At 42.9% G+C, this 21,450-nt stretch overlaps 1 protein-coding gene across 7 annotated transcripts in view; it reads left to right on the forward strand.

Annotated features, from left to right (window-relative positions):
- The window catches only part of Taf1a (TATA-box binding protein associated factor, RNA polymerase I subunit A), a 118,607-nt gene continuing 97,157 nt past the window's right edge, over positions 1–21,450 (forward strand). For 4 of the 7 annotated variants that reach the window (XR_009057157.1, XM_057770558.1, XM_057770561.1 and 1 more), the window contains exons 1-9: positions 2–422; positions 1,663–1,842; positions 5,605–5,774; positions 8,056–8,169; positions 10,722–10,920; positions 12,341–12,471; positions 13,783–13,941; positions 20,109–20,175; positions 20,784–20,907. Coding sequence is in view for 6 of the 7 variants with exons in the window: in XM_057770558.1 (XP_057626541.1) it covers positions 1,719–1,842; positions 5,605–5,774; positions 8,056–8,169; positions 10,722–10,920; positions 12,341–12,471; positions 13,783–13,941; positions 20,109–20,175; positions 20,784–20,907 (1,088 nt within the window). In the remaining variant the exon portion in view is untranslated. Of the gene's footprint in view, positions 423–784; positions 913–1,662; positions 1,843–5,604; positions 5,775–8,055; positions 8,170–10,721; positions 10,921–12,340; positions 12,472–13,782; positions 13,942–20,108; positions 20,176–20,783; positions 20,908–21,450 lie in introns of those variants that run through there. The other 3 variants (XM_057770563.1, XM_057770559.1, XM_057770560.1) reach the window with 3 other exon arrangements.

Genomic DNA, 21,450 nt, shown 5'->3' on the forward strand with positions numbered 1-21,450 from the left:
GCAAGCTCATGGGAAGCGCTCGCTAACTCGGCTTCCGGAGAGGGTTTTCTCTGGCAGTCGGTGGCGTGGGGACCCGCAAACTCTGGAGCCCCGCCGTAGCCGCGCGCGGGGTCTGTGCGCCCTTAGCGCGCAGTGGACTTGGAGGAGGCCTGTGAGCGTCCGCTTCTCCCTTCTGCTATTTCCTGCTGACTTTCTGTAATCTTGGGTTCTGGGAACGTGAGTTACTGGGACTGTGAAGTTTTGGTTACCGTGGCAACCGCCACGACGATTGATTTCACATTCAGGTGTTACTTCAAGCTTTTGCGCCGAACGGCTGAATTTGATTTTTTGAAAGCTTAATCCGGATGGAAGGCAGAGAAACAGAATTTGAGGCAGCTCTTGGGAGATGGCCCAGCAGGTCGTAGAGATTACCGTCAAGCCAGGTGAGGTCGATCCGTGGTGCAAGGACCCCTGTAAATTATTCACTGGCCTACCCCGCGCAATAAACAACGTAGCTTAAATAAATTGTACCGAGTGGTGGTGGCACATGCCTTTAATCCTAGCATTTGGGAGGCAGAGGCAGGCGGATCTCTGTGAGTTCAAGGCCACCCTGGTCTACAAGAGCTAGTTCTAGGACAGGCTCCAAAGCTACAGAGAAACCCTGTCTCAAAAAAAAAAAAAAAAAAAAAAAAAAAGAAAAAGAAAAAAAGAAAAGAAAAAGAAAAAAAGAAAGAAATCGTTTGTCAACAGGCACAAGGCTCCGGGTTCCATCTCTAGCACCGCAGAAAACAAACAAAAAGAGACACCATTGTATTAATTCTGGACAAATCTGAAGGTGTCCGGAACTAGGGTAGTGCTGTAGGATTGCAGAAAGGAGGGAAATTTGGTGGAATTGTAAATCGTAGTTCCTTCATCGCAAAGCTTCAGTACTCGGTAGGTTGACAGAACAGGGGTCTTAGCATCTTGACAGTTATCTTCAAGCACAATGGCCTATGGCTGCGTTTGTAGAGCCATTTATTTGCCATGGCCCCTGCCCACCTCCTGGTTTTTGTTACACTAGCTGGTCTGTGCTCTGCATTTCTTAGACTCTTGTTTTTTTTTTTTTTTTGTCAAGTTGCATACTTTGTCTAGGTCCTACCGTTTTCATTCCTAACGTGGAAGAAAATAAGGTTGCTTCCGTGATTAAATTAGATAATTTTAGGCTAAGTATGTAGTTAAGTCCCGGTAAATACTGGCTACTGCTATTATTGTACTTGTTATATTGTGTTGTTAGGTATTGCTCAATTTCTTTCTGTAGCTTTAGGTTTTTACTTTGTACTTAAGGATTGTCTAATTTTTGAGTGTGCTTGATACATAGTTTAACAGTATCCTTTATCTTTTTATGGATTAAAAAAATTATGTGTATTAGTGTTTGACTGCATGTATATGCACTATGTATACTCCCGTTGAGGTCATTGGGTGCCCTGGGTTCGAGAAGATCACGAGCTCTTACATGGGTGCTGGGAACTGAGCTTAGGTCCTCTGTTGTTCCCAGTCTTCTCTTTTTGAAAAGTGGAACTTCAGTTTGGGCTGTTGCTGACTTAACCAGATTCAACTTTTACTTTAAAAGATCTGTGAGATACAATGGGTTCTGCTGCAAGTGATATTTATTAGAAAAGATGGCTATTCTTCTGTTCCATTCAGTTGCCTGAGGATTAACATGTACTGAAGCTAACTGATACTCTCGATTTGGAATAAATATGAGCAAATTCCGTGACGAATTGACAAGGCTTGCGGTGGCAGAGCGTGACAAGAGAGAAGCTTCTGTGTTATCTAATCCTGGAATGCATTTCCCATGGCTTCAGGAGCGCATAGAAACTGTCGGTAAGTGGACGACACCGAAGCCTTTCACTTCTCATTCCAGGAAGTGCTGAGATTGCACCCAGATGCAAAATGAATAACCGAGCTAGTTCGTTCTTCCTCCCTCCCCGCTTATTTTATTTTATCTGTTGTTATTGTTAAGACAGGGTCTTGCTGTTTATCCCCGACTGACCTGGAACACACTTAATGTAGCTCAGGCTGGTTTTGAACTCATGGTTGTTCCCTTGCCTTAGCCTCCAAGTGCCGGGATTACAGGTGTGAACCATGATGCTTGATTATCTTACTAAGATTAGATGGAACGTTTTCCTTTTCTTGCTTACAGCTATAGACCAAAAGGAAATGATAAGAAATCAGTTTTGTAAATTTTTTTGCATTTAAGCTAATACATAGTCTATATTATGATAGGTATATATTTATTTTTAGATTTTTAGTTCTTTTTACTGAGCACTTTTATCTTTGGCATTGGCAGAATATTGGTATCTCATTGAGGAACACATACACAGGAATGTTAAGGAAATTTCTGTTGATTCAATGAAGAAAATTCCTTATAGAATTGATGTAATAGGTTTAAAATGCATTTTTTTCCATTTTAATTGAATGTAGATGTAGACAGGTTTTTAATGGCTTAACTTCTCTTAGAGCATATAAAGAATCAGCGATCCGTGTACTGCTGTGTGTCAGACCTTTAAATATACCTACACCAGCACTTTTCCTACTGCTCTCGATGCTTTCCTTGGCTCCTAGGATTTAGCTCCCATTTAAAAAGAAGAATTCACTTAATATATATTCCCAGTAAGTTAGTCATGTGTGTTAGTCCCAGTAAATGTGTGCACTGGCATATTTTGTGTGACGACACTGAATTACAAAGAAGTTAAACTCTTAAGTAATGATGCAGAGAGCAAATCAGGTCTGTCCAATCTCAAATCCTGTTTTTTTTTAATTAATTAATTCATTTCTTAAAGATTTCTGCCTCCTCCCTGCCACCACCTCCCATTTCCCTCCCCCTCCCCCAATCAAGTCCCCCTTCCTTGTCAGCCCTAAGAGCAATCAGGGTTCCCTGCCCTGTGGGAAGTCCAAGGACCACCCACCTCCATCCAGGTCTAGTAAGGTGAGCATCCAAACTGCCTAGGCTCCCACAAAGCCAGTACGTGCAGTAGGATCAAAAACCCATTGCCATTGTTCTTGACTTCTCAGTAGTCCTCATTGTCTGCTATGTTCAGCGAGTCCGGTTTTATCCCATGCTTTTTCCAACCCGGGCCAGCTGGCCTTGGTGAGTTCCCGATAGAACATCCCTATTGTCTCAGTGTGTGGGTGCACCCCTCGCGGTCCTGAGTTCCTTGCTCGTGCTCTCTCTCCTTCTGCTCCTGATTTGGACCTTGAGATTTCAGTCCGATGCTCCAATGTGGGTCTCTGTCTCCTTTCATCGCCTGATGAAGGTTAATATTCAGGAGGATGCCTATATGTTTTTCTTTGGGTTCACCTTCTTATTTAGCTTCTCTAGGATCTTGAATTATAGGCTCAATGTCCTTTATTTATGGCTAGCAACCAAATATGAGTGAGTACATCCCATGTTCCTCTTTTTGGGTCTGGCTTACCTCACTCAGGATAGTGTTTTCTATTTCCGTCCATTTGCATGCAAAATTCAAGAAGTCATTGTTTTTTACTGCTGAGTAGTACTCTAATATGTATATATTCCATACTTTCTTCATCCATTCTTTCATGCTGTAGGCTTCTTCCCCCTCCAGCCCTCTTCTAGATAGGGTCTTGCTGATCAGCCTTGATTAGCCCGGAACTGGCTATGCAGACCAGGTTGGCCTCAAACTTGCTGCGATCCTCCTGTCTTTGTCTTGTGATTGATGGCATGACGGGCGTGTACCACCATGCCCTGCTGAGAGTCTGTGGTCGTTATCTTTTTAACTTATATATCCCCTATGAAATATGTTCTGTGTACTGTCTTGCAGTACTTATTAAACTGTCTTGATGGTTTTATGGTGTCGTATAAATTGTTTTCTAAGTTCAATAGTTGCAAGTGAAAAATTTTCAGTACATGATGGATTTTTAAAATGGAATTATTTTATGTTTAAAGTAGATCTGGTGGAATCTAAATCATAAAAATGTAATATTCTGCTGGGCTGTGGTGGCGCACGCCTTTAATCCCAGCACTTGGGAGGCAGAGGCAGGCGGATCTCTGTGGGTTCGAGACCAGCCTGGTCTACAAGAACTAGTTCCAGGACAGGCTCCAAAACCACAGAGAAACCTTGTCTCGAAAAACAAAAAAAAAACAAAACAAAAAAAAAAAAAAAAAAAGTAATATTCTGTTACCAGTTTTTAAATGATGAATAAAAAAGCTAGTAGGTGGGAGTTTTAGAATATTGATTTTTCTTTGCAGAAAGTATATATCATATTCTCATATTTTGCAAGCATTAGAGTTTCTTTTGAGTTGAGACATTGTAACTATTGGTTGTAGATAATTGATCAAAATAACTTAAAAGCTTTGTTGAGATTGTTGGGACTTAACTATTAGAGTAAATTTATTTATTCATTCATTCACTCATTCACTTTGGTTTTTCAAGACAGGGTCTCTCTGTAGCTTTGGAGCCTGTCTTGGAACTAGCTCTTGTAGACCAGGCTGGCCTCAAACTCACAGAGATCCGCCTGCCTCTGCCTCCTGAGTGTTGGAATTAAAGGCATGTGCCACCACTGCCTGGCTTAGAGTAAATTTTAATTTGTATTTTATCTCAACAAAATAGATAAGGTTATCACGTTTTCCTCAATTGCTTTGTAAATCCAATGGTATTTATTACGTATTTATCCCCCTTCCCAAGCATGAATACTTGATTTTTGAGACTTGCTATAGCTCAGGCAGACCCCAGACTCAGTTTTTTAGCCACGATCGCATTACAGGTATGTGCCACACAGCTTTGACTGTTGTGTATTTTTTTTAATATTTATTTATTTCTTTATTATGTATACAATATTCTGTCTGTGTATATGCCTGCAGGCCAGAAGAGGGCACCAGACCTCATTACCGATGGTTGGGAGCCACCATGTGGTTGCTGGGAATTGAACTCAGAACCTTTGGAAGAGTAGGCAATGCTCTTAACCACTGAGCCATCTCTCCAGCCCCGACTGTTGTGTATTTTTATTTTCCTATGGAGGGAACATTTAACATCAGTTCTGTTTGTTTCAGTTTCTGTAAGTCAGTTTGGAGGGACAGTGAGTCACATGAGGAAATGAATGGTGGTAAAGTTTAAGCAGTGTATCTGAGGTTACATGATGATCTCTTAAAAGTTGCTAGTGTCAAGGTGGTGGCACATGCCTTTAATCCCAGCACTTGTGAGGCAGAGGCAGGCAGATCTCTGAGTTTCTTTGACAGCCTGCTCTACAGAGCGAGTTCCAGGACAGGCTCCAAATCTACAGAGAAACCCTTTCTCAAAAAAACCAAAAACAACAAAAAGTTATTAGTGTCAAAACAGGGTACGGTGGCACATGTCTTTAGTCCTGCCTTGTTAAGTTCTCCTTTGAGTTTCCAGTTTTAGACTGAATGGAGAGCAGTGGCTCCTCGCGTGAGATCTGCCCAGGATTACGTGTCAGCATTCCATCACGGGTCAGGAGACCACTAAGACTGATGCTGTGTGATGTCAGGGTTTAAGGCAGTGGGCTGGACCCTGGGGTAGCTGGGTCAGTAGTACTCGCTGTCCTTGTTAAAGCTTGTGTTGACTGAGTTTTGAATAGCTGAGCTGGAGTCGGCTGTCTTTGTTACAGTGACCGGAGGGAAGAAGAAGAGGGATTTTACTCAGACAACAAGTGCTTGTTTAAGCTTCATCCAAGAAGCCCTGCTGAAGCACCAGTGGGAGCAAGCTGCAGACTACATGCACAGCTACTTACAGACCCTGGAAGACTCGGACACCTTCAAGAGACAGGCCGCCCCCGAGGTAGACAGAGTGGGAGTCTGCAGGCGGCACAGTGGCTGTTGGGAGTTGCGCTTCTAGCTCTCCCCACAGTAGACCTTTGTCTCCCCTGCCCTGCTTCCTGGGTGCTGGCATGACAGGCGTGGCCCCACAGGCGTGGCCCCACCATGCCTGATTGCGTCTTTCCTTTGTCAGTGTCCCGCTGCATGGAATGCCACACTGCATGCATCTGTCCACCAGTGTTTTCTCTGAGCATTCATGTGTGTGCTTTTGCATGGTGCTTGCTGTAATTTCTGTTTGGTGTGTACTGAAGAGTGGAATTGTAGATTATTATATGATAACACTATTCTTAATCTCTTAAGGTTTTACCAAACTCCATACCAAAGTGACTTTTCCACTTTATATTTCTACCAGCAATATTTAATGTTTTAATTTTTTCACATCCTTATTGGTCATTCCTTCATTCATCCACTTAATTACTTACTGAGAAAGTCTTGATTTGGATAACATGCTGGCTCAGACTCAGGTTTACAGCAGTCCTTTGTCTAAACCTCTTGAGGCTGGTAGGCACAAGTGACCATGCCTGTTTTTTTTTTTTTTTTATAATTTTTTATTGAGCTCTACATTTTTCGCCTGTCTTTTTTTTTTTTTTTTTTTTGATACTTTGAGTTGTGAGTTAGAATTTGCTCGTGCTATGATTTGCATTTCCCTATTGACTAACAGTGCAGACGGAGCTTCTCCAAACCCTGGTTGAGAGCACTGATGGTTTCCCATTTTCTGGCTCACCAGCCATGGTCCTCTAATTGCTGTGGACTTCTTAGGAAGTCACCCTCTTCCTGGTCTGCCTGTCTGACCCCATCTCTTTAACTAGGGTTTTCTTCTCTAGCCTCATTGCCCTTAACCTTTAATGGAGCAGGTCTTTCTTCAGCTCTTGCCTCCTCTAGGCCTTCACGCTCTTGCCCAGCACTCCTGATGTCCTGTTGTATAAAAAGCCAGGTGTGGAGGTGCACACCTGTAACCCCAGCAGGGGGAAGCAGAGGCAACTTTTTCTTGTTTTTAAGACACCTGATTTTATTAATCTACTTTTGGTTGAAAGGGAATAGGTATTTGCTCCCCGAGAAAAACAGCTCAAATTCTGTCACCAAAATATGGCCTGAGAACATATATTTCAGTAAAATTTGTCTTTTATGACAGATGTTCTTAGATTGACATCCTTAGTGCGTAGCACATATACTCAGTGTGGATGAAGGTTCAGGGGGTGCGGACATGCCTACTGTCTGCACTTGGAGGTGAGATTGAGTCCTGTAGGGACCTGTTTTCGGACTTACCATTTTATACTGATTTTTAAACTTATACTTAATATGCATCTTAATGGTGTCTTTTTTTTTTCTTGAGACAGGGTTTCCCTGTAGTTTTTGAGCCTGTCTTGAAGCTAGTGCTTGTAGACCAGGCTGGCATTGAACTCACAGAGATCCTCCTGCTTCTGCCTCCCGAGTTCTGAGATTAAAGGCGGGTGCTTTTTAAAGAGTACTAAGTTAATAATGGCACTGTTATTCTTACCTGGTGTAATGGTTTGAATGAGAATGCCCCCATAGGCTCTGGCACTTGAATACTGGTTCCTGCTGGTGGCGTTGTTTGGGGGTGGGGTTAGGAGGTACAGTCTTGCTGGAAGAAGTAAGTCTGTCGGGCTGGAGAGATGGCTCAGCGGTTAAGAGCATTGCCTGGTCTTCCAACGGTCCTGAGTTCAATTCCCAGCAACCACATAGTGGCTCACAGCCATCTGTAATAGGGTCTGGTGCCCTCTTCTGGCTTGCAAGGGCCTGCAGGCATACATGTAGACAGAATATTGTATACATAATAAATATTTAAAAAAAAAAAAAGTAAGTCTGTCACCAGAGGTGACTTCCAGAATTTAAGACCACACTGTTTCTAACTTGCTTTCTGCTTCAGGCTTGCTGTTCAAGATGTGAGCTTGTTCCTGCCGCCATGCCTTAGTACTGCCATCATAGACTAACCCTCTGGAACGTGAGCCTAAGTACACCCTTCCTTCAGTTGCTGTGGTCGTGTGTTTGATCACAGCAGCAGACATGCCACCAGTACAGCGCATTTTGAGATGTAGTGATTACCACCCAGTAAGAGTGCTGCTTTAGTAGGTGGAGTGTAGGAAAGTCCAGCAGTGGTGGTTCCGTGGAGAGGGAAAGTTGCTTTTACATGTTGTAATCAGGAAAAAAAACCCAAAAATTTATAGGAAGAAACTGGATGAGATAAGGATTTATTATTTTACTCTTAATTTCTGCTTTGATAGATCATTTGGAAGCTTGGAAGTGAAATTCTATTTTATCATCCTAAAAGCAATGTGGAGACTTTTAATAACTTTGCTGACAGGATGAAAAATATTGGCGTCTTGAACTATCTAAAGGTGAGAACGTAGACTTATAAATTTGTATTTTCAGTGTGTGTTTGTTTTAATTGCCTGTATCAGTGCTGAGTGAGAAAATCATGGAAAATAGATGAGCCCTGTGGGTAAAGGAGCTGGGAGAGCACTTCTGTGCAACTACCTGGTTTCCAGCTACCTTCTGTGTGATCTGATTGGAGCCCTGTTGTCTGTCTCTGGCTGTCAACTACCTTCTGTGTGATCTGATTGGAGCCCTGTTGTCTGTCTCTGGCCGTCAACTACCTTCTGTGTGATCTGATTGGAGCCCTGTTGTCTGTCTCTGGCTGTCAACTACCTTCTGTGTGATCTGATTGGAGCCCTGTTGTCTGTCTCTGGCCGTCAACTACCTTCTGTGTGATCTGATTGGAGCTCTGTTGTCTGTCTCTGGCTGTCAAGCTCAGGCCTTCAGAGATAAAACTGGACCTCACTGTGGACACAGCCAGTTCTCAGCTGTTTGCTGAACTTGAGCCGAGCTGGCATTTTGAGAAAAAGGCAAACTGAACAAAAGTAGGAACTTGAACATGTTCTGATGTGGGAGTGATTTCTTTTTAATCTGTTGCTTTTATTGGTTAATTAATAAAGAAACTGCCTTGGCCCATTTGATAGGTAGGCAGAGTAGACAGAACAGAATGCTGGGAGAAAGAAGCCAAGTCAGGCAGTCGCCATGATTCTCCCACTCCAGACAGATGCAGGTTAAGATCTTTCCTGGTAAACCAGCTTGTGGTGCTACACAGAATATTAGAAATGGGCTAATCGAGATGTGAGAATTAGCCACTAAGAGACTGGAACTAATGGGCAAGGCAGTGTTTAAAAGAATACAGTTTTCCTGTAATTATTTTGGGTAAAGCTAGCTGGGTGGCGGCCACTCCCACTACAACAGTGTTCAAATGTTGCAACTTTCCTGCTGTGTGGTTACCTTTTCTCCGAAGTCCTGTCTTTAATAATAGTTTTTTTGCAAGAGGGACTGAGACCACACCACAGTATTATAGCCCCTAACTAAAAGCATCATTCTTTAGTAATTTTCTAAATAATTTGTTAATTTTTTCAAGACTATAAAGTTGTATTAGGACTCAGCCACAAGTTGAGTAAATATGACAGAAACCATACAGCTTGCAGGGCATAAATGTGCATTCCTGGCTCTCTTGATTTTGTTTTTACTTGCTCAATTTTCTGATTGTGTGTGTAAGTCTGGAGGTCTGATGTTGATACTAGGAGCCTTTTTGAATTTCCTTCACCTTAACCTATTGAGGCAGGGTTTCTTGCTGACCCAGAGCTCCCTGGTTCTGCCCAGCTAATCTATCTAGCAAGTTTGCTCTGGGATCCCGTATCTACTTCTTGTGCACTGGGGTGATAGGCAGGCCGCTGTGTCCTCCCAGCTTGACCTGTGGGTTCTGGGGATCCAGACTCTGGTCCTCATGCATTCTCAGCAGAGATTAACCACTGAATCACCTTCCTAGCCCCTTTGTTGGCTTATGTTTTTCTTTTCTTTTCTTTTCCTTTTTTTTTTTTTTTTTTTTTTTTTTTTTGAGACAGTGCCTTGCTCTGTAGCCCAGGCTGGTCTCTAGCTCACAGTCCTACCTCAGCCTGCCTGCCTGGTGCTGGGATTATTGATGAGTGCCACCATGCCCAGCTCTATGGCTATTTTTGCTTTTGTTTCTGGGATACCGTTTCCCTCCTAAACTAAATCCATTCTTGAGCACTTGTTGGCAGGATGTTTTCTGTGAAGCATATTTGACATGTATGAAGTTGTTAGGATGTTGTCTACTGTAGGTCAAGCAGACATAAGATTATGTCATTTAATCTTGAACAGCCTCTTCTGAAGGGTTACTGAAGACAGGTGGAGGAAGCGTCGAGTGACTGACAGTTCAGGCTTCGATGCCCAGTTTCCTCACTGTGTTGCACTGTATTCTGTTACTCTCAGTTACGTAGTTAGTTGTTTCTCATGTCTGTCTAAATGTAGATGACCGAGTATGGACTGTACCACTGTCTGAGCTTTCACCTCTTTCCTTTCGTTTCGTTTCCTTTCCTTTCCTTTTTCCTTTCCTTTCCCTTTCCTTTTCCTTTCCTTTTTCCTTTCCTTTTTCCTTTCCTTTCCCTTTCTCCGAGGCAGGGTTTCTCTGTGTAGACCAGGCTGTCCTCAAACTCGCAGAGATCCACCTGCCTATGTCTTCCAAATGCTAGAATTAAAGGCATGCGCCACCACCATCCAGTTGAGTTTTCCCTTTTATGTGGGGTCCTACTGCATAGGTTTCATAGGACTAGGCCAGCATGTGTTAACTCTCCTGAGCTTTTTTTTTTTTAAATATTTATTTTTATTATGTATACAATGTTCTGTCTGTATGCCTACAGGCCAGAAGAGGGCACCAAACCTCATTGCAGATGGTTGTGAGCCACCATGTGGTTGCTGGGAATTGAACTCAGGACCTTTGGAAGAGCAGGCAATGCTCTTAACCACTGAGCCATCTCTCCAGCCCCCTCTCCTGAGTTTTTGACTAAGAGTTCTGACTTCAGCGACTGAGTCTTTCTTACTGGTGCAGATCTCCTTACAACACGCGTTGTATCTTTTACATCATGGAATGCTGGAGGATGCAAGCAGAAACCTCACTGATGCAGAGGCATGGCGGTACGGTGAGAAGTCGTCCTCTCAGGAAGTGCTGATCAACCTTGTCCAGGCCTACAAAGGGCTTTTACAGTACTACACGTGGTCCAGGAAGAAGATGGAGCTGTCAGAGCTGGGTGAGTCGGCACAGCCAGCTTTCTTGTGGTGGCAGACAGCTGCACATCAGGGCTCACAGACCTCTGAGCTAGTCCAGATGGATGGAAGAAACCTTGCTCTTGGAGGATGAGCTGTCTTGAGTTTGAGGTCAGGGTGGGTTATATCACAGTGTTCTGTCTCAAAAATTCAAGCAAGCAGATGGCAATCTTTTTTTTCTTTTCTTTTCTTTTTTTTTTTTTTTTTTGAGACAGGGTCTCTATGTAGCCTTGACTGTCTGGAATTCACCATGTAGACCAGGCTGGTTTTGGAACTCACAGAGATCCTTCTGCCTCTACCTTAGGTGCTGGGATTTAAGGTGTACACCACCGTGCTCCATCATATAATCTATTTTTGTGTATCAGTTTTATATCCTGCAATCTTAATGAATTGTTAATGCTTATAAAGTTTTTCAAGGGGCTGGAGAGATGGCTCAGTGGTTAAGAGCATTGCCTGCTCTTCCAAAGGTCCTGAGTTCAATTCCCAGCAACCACATGGTGGCTCACAAGCATCTGTAAAGAGGTCTGGCGCCCTCTTCTGGCCTTCAGGCATACAGACAGAATATTGTATACATAGTAAATAAATAAATATTAAAAAAAAGTTTTTCAAAATTAAATTTTATGTGTATTATCTGCATGTGTGCCTGCACCACATACATTTCTTCTGGTGATTGCAGAGGCCAGGAGAGGGCATCACATCCCCTGGGACTAGATTTATAAATGGTTGCGAGCAACAAGTGGGTGCTAGGAATGAAACCCTGGTTCTGTAAGAGCAGTTAGTGCTGTTACCACTGAGCCTGCTCCACCCACCTAGCTCTCAGGTTTTTAGTGCAGTTTTCTTGAGACTTTCTGTGTGCCAGAATCGTGTTACCTGAAAGGAGGTAAGTTTTGTCCTCTTCAGTCTAGGCGTCATTGCGTTTCCTGCTTCATTGCCCTGATGGAAGCCTAGCATCGCAGCAGAAGTCACGAGAGAGGATGCCTTGCCTTTTCTCAGATTTCGGCAACTCTGTTAGCTGTTTAATTACATTTTTAAAAAAATTAAAAAAATTGAGATTGAGCGAGTCCTGTTCCTAGATTGGTGACTGTTTTCATAACACAAAGAACTACTGAACATTGTCGTGTCTTTTTCTGCCTCTGCTGAGATGACGGTGCAGTGATTTGGCTTAGAGGGAGGATCTTCATTGCTTGCACTAGTTGATAGTCAGCTCTTAGCTGACCTTGGGTATGGTGGATAGTTGCTCTTTAGAGGTGGCTAGACTGTTTGCCGATGCCCTGCTGGGGAGCTGGGAATCCCATAAGAGGAACCAGTTCTCTTTGCGCTTGTTAGAGTTCCAGCGTCCACCCAGACTTGAGCTTTGCTTATGGCTTCTCTGAATGAATGAGCGAATTTCTTATGTTTGAGCAGATGAGGATGATTATGCTTACACCGCAAAAACTCAACACATGCTCAGCCAGAGCTGCAAGACGTCTGCAAGTATTTCTGCGTTGCTCAAAACTCCCGGGGTTTGGGACCCTTTTGTGAAGAGTTACGTGGAGGTAAGTAAGTCACTTGTCGTAGGCCAGGGTTTTATGCAGAGGGAGGGGTGTTGCCAGTGTGAGGCCCGCTCTAGGTATACATGAATACTAATATGCTATGTAATGTAGTCTCATTTAGTTTTACCCCTGGCTGACTTTTTAATGGTTTGAATGTGAAATGCCCCATAAAGACTAATGTACTTGAATGCTTGGTGGTCACCAGCTTTGTGAGATTGGAACTTTATGTGGTGGGGCCTGGCTGGAGGAAGTGGACACTAGGAGCATCCTGCTTCCATCCTGCTCCTAGTAATGTCATGTGAAGTACTTGCTGCTTGCTTTCATAGAGTAAGCCTTCAGTCATGTCTTGATGGATTCTAGCCCTCTGAACTCTACATCCAGATAAATCTTTCCTCCTCCTCCTCCTCCTCCTCCTCCTCCTCCTCCTCCTCCTGACCTCCCCACCCCCCACCCCCCAAAAAAAAAGAAAAAAAGAAAAACAGGGTTTCTCTGTGTGGGCCTGGCTGTCCTGGAACTCTGTAGATCAGTCTAGTGTTAGACTCAGATCCGTCCACCTCAGCCTTTGAGTGCCACTGCCACACTGGCTAATCCTTTTTTTCTTAGTTGTTTCTGTGAAATTTTTGGTGGCGTTGATGAGAAAAGTAGATATGCCTGTCATGGTCAGATACCTATGTGCAATAGTGATGTAACTGTGATTGGCAAGCCTGCATTTTTACTGTTGAACATACTGTAAAAACAGGATAATTCTAAAGATTTGCTGACATGTAGAAGGGAGGTGGGAAAACACTAAACCAAAGTCACAGCATGGGGCCGAGGAACACAGCGGCTTTTAGGTAGCTTATAAAGCTGCCCCAGTGTCTCAGACTCCTTGCAGAAGAACTGAGGGCTTGGGTGCTGCTTGGTACTAAAGAGACCGTTTTTCCTGCCGAAAGATAATCTAGTTCCTCTGTGAATCGCTTCAAAGGTAGGAGCCGTGGTTAGCATGGACTCCTTCAGCCCGAAGTTAGGGCGCTGAGATAGCTGACTTACACCTGGTCATTAGTGGTCTCTACTTTGGGGACTTGGATTTCTTGTAAGAACAGTTCCTACACTGGGGGGCGGGGGTGTCTACATTTTCTAGTAACAAATTTAAGGTAAGAATGAGACCTCATGTAGACCTTTGATCTTGTTTGTAGAAGTTGTAGGGAGCTAGAAAAGCAGAATTAGTGTCGCTGTTGTCACGTGTGATTTCTTTTTTATTGTTGCGGCTTTTGTATCTTATTTTTGTGGAGTTATTTTACAGAATTAATGTAAGACATACTTTATTTTATACAGATGCTAGAATTCTATGGTGATCAAGATGGAGCCCGAGAAATACTCACCAATTATGCGTATGATGAAAAATTCCCCTCAAACCCCAATGCCCACATCTACTTATATGAATTTCTGAAGAGAGAGAAGGCACCAAGAGCGAAACTGATAAGTGTTCTTAAGGTAGAGACATTTTCCCGGTGTTTGAATAGAAAGCCATTCCTTATGTTGTGGCAGCCATAGAAAATGACACCAGGCTGGGGCTGTAGCTCAGTGGTAGAGCGCTGGACTAGCATATGCAAGGCTCTGGGTCTGATGCGCAGCACCATGAGACAAAACAACAAAGTGTAAGCAGTAATGTATGAATAGTGTTCTGTGGTCAGTAGAGAACGCTGCTCCCTGTGTGTGCTTTAGGAAGAAACTCTAGCTTCTGAGGAGAAAGGCTCTGCACTCTGCTTGCAAATACTACAGTGATATTTTTGAAAAACAACCGTATTGACATTTCATTGACATACTTTAAGGGCAGTCACTTTCATACGTGGTTGTGCTTTGATGAGTGTTTGCATTCACAGAGCTGCCGTGAAAGTGACGTTCAAGAGTACCTCTGCAGGACTCAGGATTCCTTGTCTAACCCCTAAACAACCAGCCGCTCACATGCCCCTGTGCCAGGCAACCGTTGTTGATTTATTTTAAACCTCTTTTGAAATTTTTTATAAATGCAATCCTATAGCTTTTACCTTATTTTTTGTCTGGCTTCTCTGGCTTAGCATATTTTTAGTTTACTCCGTGCTGTGGTGTGACCGATGTATCATGTACACATGTGTGTGTATGGGTGTAGAGGTCAGAGTTGGTGTCATGTCAGCCTGTTGCTCTCCACTTTATTTTTACAGTTGATATTAGCCAGCAGTCAGAGCAGTAAGCATCTTTTGAGCGGTGTCCTCACTGAACTGAGCACTCCTCATTGGCTAACCTGACTGGCCACTGAGCTCCAGGGATCCGCCCTACCACGTTTATAGGCGTTCACTGTCTTTACATGTGAGTTCTAGGGATCTGAGCTCACAGACTCATGCTTGTGGGGCAGGGGCTCTATTGACTGTGCTTTAGTCATTGGAGACACATGTGAACACACACACGGTTGGTAGTGCTGGGAGTGAGCCCAGGGCGTTACGTCTCCTGGGCAAGTCCTCTTTCACTGATCTACAGAACCAGTCCTTATTATCATTCTCTAGCTGTCAGGAATAATGCTGCCAAGACATACGTGAGTCTGTGCGTTTCCTTGGGTAGCTAGCTACCTAACAATGCGATTGCTAAGTGAGGAGAGTCTGTGCTTCTTAAGGAACTATGCTATTGGCATTACTACCATCTGTGACTAGAAGTTCAGTCTTATCTCACCTGCCTCCATCCTAAAGACTCCATCAAGGCTACTGCAGTGGTTGCATTCGGGTTTCATTGTGACTTTGATTTGCTGTTCCCTGATGAGGGATGCTGAGCATCTTTTGGGGGTCTGCTATTTCCTTGTGTTTATTAGCTATTTTGTCTGTTTCTTAGGGGATGTTTTTATACCAACTGGGGAGCTTTTATGTGGTTTAGATACAATTCTGTTGTTAGATATGGATTTGTTAGATTGTTTCTCTGTGGCTCTTTGCTTGCCTGTGTTTTCTTTTTAGTCTTCTTGGTGCTGGGGATTGAACTAAGTTCCTTCAGTATTCTGAGTATCCACTGTAAGACTGTGAGCATGGTATGTGTCTTAGTTTGGGACACCATGACCACGGCAGCTCTTTCAATTGGAGTGGCTTGCTTAAAGTTTCAGAGGTTAAGTCTCTTATCATGAAGGGGAGCATGGCGGCATGCAGGCAGAGTGCTGGAGTATCTGAGAGTTCTACATTTTACAGGCGGCAGGAAGTCGACTGAAAGTTGCTTGAGCAAAAGAGAGATCAAAGCCTGCCCCCACAGAGACAGACTTCCTCCAACAAGGCCACACCTCCTAATAATGCCATTCCCCCTGGGGACCATTTTCTTTCAAATCACCACAATATGTTTCTATTTAGGCCTCTCTGGATCGCATGTGTCATATACAGTTCTAATATGCATAATATTGCATGTTACATTCCTGTTCAGGCCTCTCTGGATCACATGTATCATACAGTTATAGTAGACATAATGTTACATGTCATATTTCTTAGCAGTGTCCTTGAAACAAATCCCAGCAGCATTCAAATTTCACAGCTTTTCTTTTAGCTTAGTGCATTTTATTTTAGAAATTTTTGGCTTTCCAAACTGATGAAGATTCTCTTTTATGTTTCATTTTTCTAGATGTGCTGAATGGTTTTATGCTAAAAGTTTATGATGGGTTATTGTTTGTGTGCTGTGAGGTATGAGAGTCAAGGTTATCTTTTCCCCTACTTGACTGGTCTAGCACTAACTGAAGACTGGTCTTTTCTCCATTGGGAGCTTTGTTTGAGATCAGTTGGTCCTGATGGTATGTATTTCTGTCATGTACCAATAGCATGGTTAGTGTAACTGAAGAAGCCTTGGAATCAGATGAAAATTATTTAAATTTGTCCATTTTCAAATTTTTTCTGTCTTTACTGGGTTCTTTTACTTTATATACATTTAAAAATCAGTATGTTGCTATAGAAACAAAAGTCTTGGATTTTGAGTCTGTAGACCAATTTTGAAAGAACTGGCACCTTTTACATTTTTTAAAATTAATTATGTATGCATGTGTGGGGCTGTGCACATGAGTGCAGATTCCTGAGGTGGCCAGAAGAGGGCACTGGATCTTATGGGGTTGGAATTACAGGCACTCTTGAGTCATCTGACATGGTAGCTGGGAACTGAACTCTGGTTTTCTGAAAGAGCAGCAAGCTCTTAACTGAGCCATTTTTCCAGCCTTAAAAATTGACATTTTAATGAGATTGAGGTTTCTAAATAGAACATGGCATATCCTTAGGTTTTTACTTTTTTCTGAAATATTCTACTTCTTGATGTATTATTTTTGGGGGTTGTTATATAGTATTTGTAAAAAATTTTTAGCATGATAGAATATTCATATCAACACTTAGCACCTTAAGTTTTATAGTTGGCACAAACATAGTGGTTTCTTTCTGTCATCACTACAATTTCTGAATGTTTTTATTATTATAAAGATTTTGCACACATTAAACAGTAAGTTGCTGTTATTGCCTCTCCCAAACCCTGAATGTCTGTCTTCTCCTGTCTTAATGAATTTACCTGTTCAAGACGCCTCCTATAAGCAGAATCATGCAGCGTTTGTGTTTTGTGTAGTTCTGATTCCATGGTCCCTCCGATGGCGTGTTAGAACTGCCATTCTTTGTAAGACTGAGTGTTTCATTGTGCCACCAAACACAGTTGGCTTTCCCAGTCATCTGTTGATGGATGCCTGAGTTGTGTCATATCTGACTCTAGTCAGTAATGCTGCTGTGAAGATTGATGTGGGGTGTTTGAGTCCCTGCTTTTTGTTGTTTAGATGTATACCTAGGGGTGACACTGCTGGATGATGTTGTTTGACATTTCGAGGGATCATCAAATGGCTTTCCAGAGCAGCTGTGTCCTGTTTGTGTTTCTGCGAGGAACATAAGAGTCCAGGCCTTCCGCATGCTAGCCAACTCTTTATCCCACCCCATCTTTCGGATAATAGGTTATGCTAGTGGATGTGAATTAATGTCTCACTGTAGTTTAGATTGTGTTTTCCAAATGTCTAGTCACAGTAGAACATTTTTTCATGTGCCTATTGGCCATTTATTACCATCTGTGGAGTAATGTCTATTCAAGTCTTTTGCCTTTTTAAAAACAATTAGGTATGGGTGTGTGTTAACTGTAGGCGTTCCCTCCCTCCCACCCTAAACCTAGGTCCTCCGGCATAGTAAGCACATCTTTAACTCCTGAGCTCCAGCCCTTCTGCCTCAGCCTCCCAAATGCTGGGATGCAGAGGGTCACCACCTGGACAGGCTTGAACACTGATTTAGGTTTAAAATTAAAAAAATATATATAGAGAAATGCTATTTTTCTTTCTGTGAAACCCAAGTTTTGGGAGCTAAGAATGCAATCATTAGTCCAAGGGTTGTCATAGCAAAATGAGGATCAGTGCCATATATGTGCAGGTTAAAGCCCACAGGAGGGTATAAAAAGTGTAGAAAGTCTATGTCAGGGCTTGGTGGGAAGCCCAGTGTGTGTGGTTGGAGTCCAGGAAGAGAAGGAGGAATGGCCCAAAACAAGCAGAACTTGAGAGCTTCCCAACTCATGTGGTGGTTACGTGAGTGTGTTCAGCTTCACGAGAACATGTTGATGGCACATAGTACTTGTTTGCCATAGCAGTATATATATTTCAATAAAAAAATTTGAGAGAGTTGAGACATTCATACATAAATAATGGAAAAATGTTACTGTAGGAACCAAATTTTAATAACTTCTGTTTTTGCTGTGTCAATATTTATTTCTGACATTGCTTCATTGACCTCTTATAAAACTATTAAGAGAAACTGACAAAATTTGTTGTTTTGTTGGAAACAAAGCCAAAGTATCCAGGAAACAGAATGGATTACATCCCAAATGCATTTCCCTTCCTCTCCTCCCAGTCCCTCCCCACCCACATCCACTCTTCCTCCAAATCCACTCCTTTCTTTTCCAAAAAGGGCAGGCATGAATCCACTTCTTATTTATTTAGTCTGTGTACATGTGGAGGTCAGACGACATCTTGGCTACCCTCTGATCCCCAGGGTTTACATTTGAATTGCCAGGCTTGGCAGCAAGCACCTTTGCTCAAATTCATTTTTAATATATACACTTTGAAATGTGAGATAATGTTACTTCAAATCCTGTTCCATAGTCATAAAATAGTTCTTTGTATTCTTAAGAAATAAAGTCTTTGTTTCTCCTTACTTTTTATAAAAAAACTGTTTAGAACAATCACATGCTTTTTAGCGTGGTTTGTTTGAGTTTGTTCTTTAAAATTACTCGCTCTGCCCTTTTGAGTTTTTGTTTTATGTAAATCTCCTGTGATATTTTCTGACCAATATGGTATTTTCTATGTGAGTTCTTTGATTTTGTTTTCTTGAGACTTGGGTGTCATGTAGTTAGAGACTGGCTTCAGACTTGTTCTGCAGCCTGTCTGGAATTGAGGTCCTGATCTCCTGCCTCTACCTCCTGAGTGCTGCGTTACAAGCCCCCGGCCACCGCCACCACGCCTGGCTTTGTAATTTCTTCTATTCTTTTCAGAAAGCAACATCGTTTAAGTTTTTAGTATGGCAAGCAGAATCGATATGTGTAAGATACAAATAAAAGTCTGTCTACTCAGTCTGTTTCTTCCTGTGAACCTTGCCATTTTGTTAGCAGGAATTTTGAGAGGGTGAGGGAGGGAGACTACAGATGAATTAGAGAGAGGGAGAGAGAGAACACATGCCGGAGGTCAACCTCAGGTGTCCTTTCTCAAGAGCTAGCTACGCTGTTTTGTTTGTTTCCTTAAATGTTAGGTTGTTGTTGCTGTTGTTGTTGAGACAGTGCCTTTGTGTAACCCTGGAGCTCCCTGTGTAGACCAGGCTGGCCTTAAACTAACAGAGATTCACCGTCCTCTACTTCCTGAGTGCTAGAATTAAAGGCATTCTCAATCACACCTGGCTAATCTTGTTTCATAAAGAAGGTTTTCTCCCTGAAATCCATCTAGTAGTCTAGGTTGGCTTGTCAGCAAGCCCCAGGGACCCACCCGTTTCTGCTTCTCCAGCGCTGAGACTCCAGATGTGCCAGGGTTCTAGGGATCAAAATAAGGTCCCGTGCTTACTAGACAAACAATTCTCTGACTAAGCAGTGTCCCCAGACCAGGTGTGTATTGCATGGTTGTTTGGCATGTCTGTGTATCCCATGCATGCAGTGCTTCTGGAGGTCAGAAGAGTGTTGGATCCTCCTGTGACTGGAGTAGAGATGGCTGTGAGCTGCCATGTGCTCTTATCCACAGAGCCATCTCTAGCCCTCCACCTTTGTAGATACAGGGTTTCTCACTCAGCCTAAAGCTCACCCACAGGCTAGGTTGCCAGGATGGTGAACTCCCAGGATCCTCCTTTTTCTCCCCAGTGCTGGGATTACAGGTGTATGCTACTACCCCTGGCCTTGTCTGTGGTGCTGGGGATTTGAATTCAAGTCCTCATGCTTGCCGAGTGAGCACTCCATCCAGAGAATACCTTCTTATGTTCAGGTTGAAACTGGATTTAAAAAAAAAAAAGTCCTTAGTTCATTTGCTGAGAGCATATTAGCCAGTAAGAATTTTACATGAAAGAAAACTAGAATTGAGAAATGTCTGTATACTGTGTAAATTACAAGACTATTTTCTCTTTCAGATTTTACATGGGATTGTGCCTTCCCATCCACTGATGTTAGAATTCCATACAATGCTTAGGAAATCAGGTAAAACTGTGTTTTATCTTCATTTGTATGTATAGACTAGATGAGGGCCAGCCGTCTGTGATCCAGGGGCCACTTCCACTCCTCACCTGTTTTCACAAGCTGTAGTCGCTGGCCCTCCGTTCCTCCTGGGATGCTGGTGGTTGCTTTGCTTTAAGACTGTAGAACCTGTCTCTGCAGTGGAGAGTTCACATCCCCAGCTCACAGCTTAAAATGCTTGGTGTCTGGGTCCAATGGAGGGACTTGGGAAGTAGGAGGACCTCTTGTTAACCCCTTGAGTGCTGCAGTACAGTAAAGAACATCTGTCTTAGAAGGAAGTCAGCTTGTTTAAGCCAATTGCTACAAAGTCTGTAGGTCCCAACCTGTAGATACTAAACATGCCAAAAAGGGTAGGAGGTATTTAGAGGGGTGTAACCTGAGAAAAGACTCACATCTTATGTCCTACGTCCTTAACCTTCATCTCATCACTGCACAGTGAGCATGATGAATTGTTCTAAACACCTAACCAGCCAGAAGGCTTGCAGTTCATAATGCATAACATGATGTAGCTTCTTGGCTCTGAGCACTTCTCCAGTACCTTCTGTAAGCTTGGGCTCTTGTGACCGTTGCAGAGACAGAAGAACACCGGAAGCTGGGCTTGGGCGTATTATTTGAATTCCTTGATTTTGCTGGATGCACTAAGAACATAACTGCCTGGAAATACTTGGCAACGTATCTGAAGCAGACATTAATGGAGTAAGTGAGAAACAGTATTTATCAATGCTTCAACATAAGTAATTGTAGCACAAATAATATAAACCCAGATACTGGGTTCAGGCTGAAGATCAGGAAAGCAAAGCAGCCAACCACTAGAGAGACCTTTTACCTCTACCAAGTCTTCAGACCAGAGGGGCAAGATTCCATCTCCATGAATCCTCAGACTCCACACTGTACTGAGATCCTGTCTCTTCCCCTTTATATTCTTCTCTCTGCCCAGGTAGCTCCTGTCTCCACCTCCCTAGTGCTGGGGTTAAAGGCTTGTGATCCCAAGTGCTGGGATCATCTTTGTGTGAGCTCTGTTTCTCTTTTGGACAGATTGAGCCAGGGTAGCCTTGAACTCACAGTGACCCGACTGCCTGTCTCTGGAGTCGTGGGATTAAAGGTGTATTCCACCACTCCCTGGCCTGTATGGCTGACTAGTGTGGCTGCTTTGCCCTCTGGTCTTCAGGTAAACTTTATTTATTAAAACACAAATAATTTACCTCTATAAGTAATAGTCACCACATTTTAGGTGTTGCT

This window comes from Chionomys nivalis, chromosome 5 (genome assembly GCF_950005125.1).
Source record: "Chionomys nivalis chromosome 5, mChiNiv1.1, whole genome shotgun sequence".
Lineage (NCBI taxonomy): Eukaryota > Metazoa > Chordata > Mammalia > Rodentia > Cricetidae > Chionomys > Chionomys nivalis.